The sequence below is a fragment of the Dioscorea cayenensis genome, chromosome 7, assembly GCF_009730915.1.
Source record: "Dioscorea cayenensis subsp. rotundata cultivar TDr96_F1 chromosome 7, TDr96_F1_v2_PseudoChromosome.rev07_lg8_w22 25.fasta, whole genome shotgun sequence".
In the NCBI taxonomy this organism is placed as follows: domain Eukaryota; kingdom Viridiplantae; phylum Streptophyta; class Magnoliopsida; order Dioscoreales; family Dioscoreaceae; genus Dioscorea; species Dioscorea cayenensis.
Genome location: NC_052477.1, coordinates 2,954,117 through 2,961,759, shown reverse-complemented (window position 1 = coordinate 2,961,759; position 7,643 = coordinate 2,954,117). Strand labels below are relative to the sequence as shown.

At 26.1% G+C, this 7,643-nt stretch overlaps 1 protein-coding gene across 1 annotated transcript; it reads left to right on the top strand.

Moving 5' to 3' along the window:
* Window positions 1–531: 531 nt before the first annotated feature.
* Window positions 532–4,590, top strand: LOC120264435 (probable indole-3-pyruvate monooxygenase YUCCA10). The gene is made up of 4 exons (XM_039272249.1): window positions 532–1,184; window positions 2,337–2,570; window positions 3,585–3,707; window positions 4,285–4,590. The coding sequence occupies exons 1-4, from the start codon at window positions 573–575 to the stop codon at window positions 4,465–4,467; spliced, it is 1,152 nt and encodes a 383-aa protein (XP_039128183.1). The 5' UTR covers window positions 532–572; the 3' UTR covers window positions 4,468–4,590.
* Window positions 4,591–7,643: the final 3,053 nt, after the last annotated feature.

Genomic DNA, 7,643 nt, shown 5'->3' with positions numbered 1-7,643 from the left:
TTATCTCCAAAAAGAAGAAAAATGACAATATATATATATATATATATATATATATATATATAATTTAGAAATTTATTTAATATTTTTGAAAATTTGGAGTTTTTCTTTTTTTTTGGCAAGTGAAGAGTTAGAACGAGTTCTCACGTCCGTTATTTTTTTAAGCATAAATATTAATATTTTGATGGATATAAAAGCAAATAAATTATCTCCAAAAAGAAGTAAAAATGGCAAAACCAGTTGAAAGGGAAAGATATATCTATAATTTAAAAATTTTATTTAATATTTTTAAAAATTAGAAGGAGTTTGTTTTTAAGTGAAGATTCCGAAGGAGTTCTGATGTCCATTATTCGAGTAACTTATTTTTTAAGCAAAAAAATATTAATATTTTCAGGATATAAAAGCAAATAAAATAAGCCATAACCATAAACACAATTAAGAGATTTTTCAGGGGTATATTTATAAAAAATCCCATTCTTCATTCAGAAGCTTCATCTTTCTTGTTCATCTCTATAAATACCACTCCCAACCTTCATCGATAAACCAAACCCTCAGAGAAGAGCTCATAGCCTTCAATGGAGGAGACGATGGTGGTGATCATCGGAGCAGGTCCTTCCGGCTTAGCAACGGCGGCGTGCCTCACAACCCACTCCATCCCCTACATACTCTTGGAGCGCGACCCCTGCCTCGCCTCGCTGTGGCGCAATCGCGCTTACGATCGCGTCACGCTCCACCTCGCCAAGCAATACTGCCAGCTCCCCCACGCCCCTTACCCGGCATCAACCCCAACCTTCATCCCTAAACAGCATTTCATCGAATACCTTGAGGGCTATGCCGCCAAGTTCCGGATCCAGCCTAGATATGGGATTGAGGTGGAATCGGCGTGGTTTGAGGAAGGGGAAGGGAAGTGGAGAGTGGTGGCGAGGAGGGGAAAGGAAGGGGAGGTGGTGGAGTTGAAGGCGAGGTTCATGGTGGTGGCGAGTGGGGAGAACGATGAGGCGGTGGTGCCGGAGATTGAGGGTTTGGATGGGTTTGTTGGGGATTTGGTTCACTCGAACCGGTACCGGTCGGGTTCGGTTTATAAAGGGAAATCGGTTCTGGTTGTCGGTGCTGGTAATTCTGGGATGGAGATTGCTTTTGATCTTTGCTCTTTTGGGGCTTTTCCTTCCATTGTTGTCAGAAGCCCGGTGAGTTTTCCTTTCCTTTTTTTTTAATTTATTTTTCTTTATATATATATTTTAATTTTGTTATAGTTTTTAATATATATATATATATTAATATATGTCAACGATTTCGTCTCGAGTGTCAAACATGACTCTTCGAGTTTGATTTCCATCTCGGACAAGGTGAGAGCATGGTTTGGTGGTTAACGTTGCTTTCTCACGTGTTTGTTCCTAGATTCCGGGGCTTGTTGTTTTTTTAAAATATATATATATATATATTAATATATGGATGATGATAATATGTGCAAATGATGATGTCTTGTTTTACTTTCTATAACACTTGTATGATGGTTGGAGGAATTTCTTCATTTTCACAATTGAATTCTTTTAAACTTGTCCTTCTGATGTCTTTCCACTCCAACTGTCAAACTTTTTTTTTTTTTAATAATATTTTTATTTATTAAAGTGGTTTTGGTTGGTTCATTGAAAAATGAGGGGTTTGCATTCGAAATCCCTGAAATTCAATGGGTGGTTGGTACCACAAAGCTATCAGCTTTCTAGTCTTTTGTTTTTTGTTTTTTGTTTTTTTTTCTTTCTTATTATTTATTTTCTCTGATTTTTTTTAGTGTTTTTACTGATTTATTTAGAAAATTTATGAAAGATTAAATATTTTTTTAAATTTATTTCTTATATTAAATTTATTTTTATAATTTTTAATAAATTATTTTCTCTTTAGTTTTTTTTACTTGTCAATTTTTTACTCTTCACACTAAATTTAATTATATCTTAAATTTAATGTGTTTTTTTTTTAAATTTCTATTTCTCATTGCCATCCAAGATTTTCTAAATATTATTATTATTATTATTATCTATTATATATATATATATATATGTATGTATATATGACAGAAATGTGTTAGTGAGGTGGCAATTGATTGAATTATTGAATTGAATTTATTTTTCATTTTTATTATTTATATCAATCTTATGCAAAAGTAAAATTTGATAGTGTAAATAAAAGTTTTTTGATATATTGTGAATTAAAGTATGTGAACATCCGTTAGAGATTCACCAGCGATTATTACTAATACGAATTACTTTATCATATTATATAATTTTTATTTCAAATAAAAAAGGGAAAAAAATTCTTCTTAAATAATGTGTCATACAATGCAGGTGCATGTGGTATCAAAGGAGATTTGGTTGTTTGGGATGTTATTAATGAGATATTTATCATTATCTCTAGTGGACATTGTGGTCCTTATTCTGTGTTATTTGAAGTTTGGAGACACATCTAGATATGGAATTTGTAGGCCAAATAAAGGACCTTTCTATTTGAAGGCAAATACTCCAACTTATCCTGTTTTGGACACTGGTACATTTACCAAGATCAAAGCAGGAGAAATTCAGGTACTCATCCCATTTTTATTCATACAAAAATATTTTTCCTTATTTTTCTAATTGTATAACAGTAATCAATTTTTTTTTTTTTAAGACCACCGTTAATAACGTTATTTGTTAAATGGGTCTTTTGTAACATGAGTCTTATTTTTCTGGTTGCGTGGTCGGGAGAATTTATTAGTTTGATTTTAAAAATTTGCTGTTGTGCACATTACAGATTTTGACGTATAACTGAGTTAATAATTTATAAAATCAATAAGCTCAATTAGTACATCTTCATCTCTTGTTGTTATTTGATAAATTTTTAAATGTGTCCTTTTATCACTTATTGTAAAAAAAAAAATTACGTCTTGCTTCCACACGTACATTGTTTCCACATGTGCATGTTCCTGGGTTCTGATATTTGTCGTCTTTCTTAAAAAAAAATAAAAATCAAATCAAATAATTTTTTACAATTTATTATAATATTTGATAGAGCCAACTTCATAAGCTTAAGCTTGCACACGAGGGAAAAAATTGTCAAAACTAGAGAAGCGTCAAGTTTTAAAATTTGACTTTAGGCAATCACTCAATGTACCTAATTTGAAAAATATTTTTTAAAATTTTGTTGTAATCAAATGGGGCATTATTTTAATATATAAAAGTTAATATTGTTATCGATATTGACAGTGTCTTGGTTTATTGACACCAGAATCGTATAATATATTAAAAATAATTATTTTATATTTATCTAAGTAGTATATTATTGAAATAATAATTAATGTTTATGTACATCTTTAATTTTTTTTAAAACATAGATATTTATCTTTATTTGTCCAAAAAAAAAATTGATAATTAAATGATTCTTGTTTATGATTTAGGGTGTGTTTAGATGCAGGTAATAAACACATTCCGTTAACCAAAAGCACCTTAGGTTTTTAATGATATTATTTTGATATAAAATTAAGTTGAAATATGTTTCTTAATGTTTTTTTAAAATTGTATTAAAATATTCTAATAATTGTTTGTTTTATTGACGCACAGGTCTTACCATCTATAGCAAATATAAAAGGAAACTCGGTAACATTTGTGAATGGAAAAATACATCATTTTGATGCCATAATTTTTGCAACCGGCTACCGAAGTTCAATAAAAAAATGGCTTAAGGTAATTTATATTTACTCTTTTTCAAAGCTTTTATTGTTACCCATTTTAAAATTATTAAAAACTAAGACCATATTCAATATAAAGTACCTTATTATTTTAAGTTTTAATTACTTAATTATTTATTTATCTTTTTTGGCCCGTTAATTTATATTTGCAAGCATGATATATTATACAAACATTGTTAATTCTTTTTTTTTTTTACTTAAATAAACACCTATAATTTATTCTCTTCTCAACTAAAAATTGATTAAATATTATTTTTATTTTTTTCATCTCATTTGGAATTTATATGAATTAAAATTTTTCTCACAAGTGCTTAATCTATAGAATAATTTTTTTAGAAAAAAAAGCTCTAAGCACATAAATTTTATTTCATATTTTTAATAGCGTAGAAACACAATGATAACATGAGTTAAGTACTAATTTTTATAAATGAATCCGATCATAATGGCAACATAAGTTAAGTATTAATTTTAATAAACGAATTTGATCGTCTTGTACATAAAAAGAAATTTATCTATTCAAAACATAAATAAACTACAAAGAAAAAGATAAATAAATTTTGATATGTGAACAGGGTGATGATCTTATTGGTGATGATGGAATGGCAAAAGAAAAGTTCCCAAATCATTGGAAAGGAAGAAATGGACTTTATTGTGCAGGGCTTGTGAGAAGAGGGATTTATGGAAGTGGAGAAGATGCACTCAATATAGCTCATGATATCAATACCATTCTAATTAAAGAATCAGCAACCTTCTAATAATTATCTTTGGATAATGTTGCCCAATATATGTGTTACTTTGTGTAACTTTTTTTAAAAAATAAATATAGTTTGCCTTGTAATGAAAAAAAACTAAAATTATAATAATAAAAAGAAATGTCATTTGGCTAATTAATAAAGTTTTATCTATCCATAAATCTAGTGTAAGATTATTTCATTTATATGGTTCTCGTCCTTTATTTGGTGCTTAAAAGTGTATTTATTTGAACTTAAAAATAAAAAAAAAATAATTTTTTTTAATTCATTATAATATTTGATAGAGTTGGCTTCACAAGCTTAAGTGGTGTTTGAATTGGTTTTTTTAAAATCCAGAAATGTTTTTTGATAAGTTAAGCATTTCTGAGTTTTAAAAAATATGTTTGTTTGGGTTTTTGGGAAGAAGCCAAAGCTTCAGAAGCTGCCCTAGAGGTACTTTTCATAAAAGTATTTCTGATAAGCTATTTTGGATTATCAAATTACTAAAATAACCCTCACAAACAATCAATTTCTCTCAATTTTTCTCTACAATCCCTGATTTCCATATTTGGGTTAATGACAACGGTAATAATAATTATTATATAATTAATTATAATTATAATTATAATACATTAAGTAATTATTATAAACTTAATTATAATCATAATTATAATACATTAAGTTATTATTATTATTATCATTATCATAACAGTAGTCATTATCATTATTAATATCAATATATAATAGTAATTGAATGAAAAGTCAATAAATGCTCATTTTAGTAATTTGTCATCTCCAAAAAGGCTTATTCAAATCCACATCTAAACAACTTCATACATATAAAAGCACTTCTATATTTATCTATCCAAACATAAAATACAGAAAAACACTTAATTTACTCTGAAAATCACTTCTTTTAAAAGTGCTTCTACAAAACTTAGAAAAATACTTTTATTAAAAGCCAATCCAAACAAAGCCTAAACTTAGTTGGGAAAAAAATGAAAGAAAAATGAGAAAAAAATTTGTCAAAACTAAAGAAGTGTGAGGTTTGTTAATAAAGAAGTGTTTACGATAAATATCATTTTTTTTAAAAAACAAATAATTGCATACCCAAGTTTGTATTACACATGTAAAGTTTGTTTTGGTCTCTTTAGATAATGCCAATATGACAATTTATTTAAGTATTTCAATTTTTTTAAATTGCTTAATAATAAGGTTGATATATTTCATAAACATGCAATTGACAGGCATATGACTTATGGCAAATCACTCAATGTCACTAATTTGGAGATTATTTTATTTTAAATTTTCTTGTAATCAAATGGGGCATTATTTTAATATATGTAAAAGCTAATATTATTATTGATATTAACAGTCTCTTGATTTATTGACATCGTGATAGTACATTATATTAAAATAATTATTTTATGTTTATTGAAATAATACACTATATTGAAATAATAATTAATGTTTGTGGACATTTTTTATTTTTTGTTTAATTGGAGAGGTCTATCTTTATTTGTCAAAAAATTTTAGGGTTTTAATGATATTATTTTGATATAAAATTATCTAGAAATATGATTCTTAATATTTTTGTAAAATTACATTAAAAAATTCTAATAATTATTAGTTAGTCTTACCATCTATAGCAAGCATAAAAGGAAACTCGGTAACATTTGTGAATGGAAAATTACATTATTTTGATGCTATGATTTTTGCAACCGGCTACCGAAGTTCAATGAAAAAAGGGCTTAAGGTAATTTATATTTACTCTTTTTCAAAGCTTTTATTGTTAACCATTTTAAAAATATTAATAACTAAGAACATAATTCAATATAAAGCAACTTATTATTTTAAGTTTTAATTACATAATTATTTATTTATCTTTTTGTCGTTAATTTATATTTGCAAGCATGATATATTTTACAAATATTGTTAATTCTTTTTTGACTTATATAAACATCTATGATATTTTTTTTTTTAATAAATCTATGATTTACTTTTCTCTTCTCTACTTAAAAAAAATTAGTAAGGTTATGGCCTTAAATATTATTTTTATTTTTTTATCTTATTTGAAATTTATATGAATTAAATTTTTTAATCTCATAAGTGTTTAATCTATAAAATAAATTTTTTAGGAAAAAAACTCTAGGTACATAAATTTTATTTCATATTTTTAATAGCGAAGAAACACAATGGTAATACAAGTTAAATACTAATTTTTATGAACGAATCTGATCGTCTTTTATATATAAAAAAAGATATCTATTCATTGCACAAAACATAAATAAACCACAAAGAAAAAATATAAATAAATATTGATGTGTAAACAGGGTAATGATCTTATTGGTGATGATGTAATGGCAAAAGAAAATTTCCCAAATCATTGGAAAGGAAGAAATGGACTTTATTGTGCAGGGCTTGTGAGGAGGAATTTATGGAAATGGAGAAGATGCACTCAATATAACTCATGATATTAATACCATTCTATTTAGGCAGCGTTTGGATTACCGTAATGAAACGAGAGAGAATAAAATAATGAAAAGAGAGGAAAAAAAATGAGTAGGGAATGATAATGAAAAAATATTTGATTGAAGAAGTAATTTATTGGAATTGGGAAAAGAAAAAATGGAGTTGTGCTAAGATTACCTTTTCACCTTTGTTTAAAAAAATGATATTTTTATAAATTATTATTATTTATAAAATAATGAAAACATAAATATTTATTTTATTATTATTAATTAATATTTAATTAGAAATTAATTTCAAATAATTAATTTCATTCCGTACTTAAATTTTTTTAATTAATTTCAAATAATATTTAATTCAAATAATTATTATTTCTAAAATAATTAAAACATAAATATTTATTTTATTATTATTAATTAATGTTTAATTAGATTTAATTTCAAATAACTTTTAATTACATTCCGTACTTAAAATTTTTTTAATTAATTTTCAATAATTAATTATTATTTATAAAATAATAAAAACATAAATATTTATTTACGGGTCCATCTCATAGCCGATGTGGGACTAAAGGAGTTAGTTCATTTGCAATCATTACACATGACTTAAATCTTTTTAACTTCATGAGGAAACGATGACGACACTTTAGTTTATCATGACTGTTGTTGTTGTTTTTTTGTCAAAAACTTGAATATATTTCTCTTCACTCATTAACTTTGATTTTCTTCAAG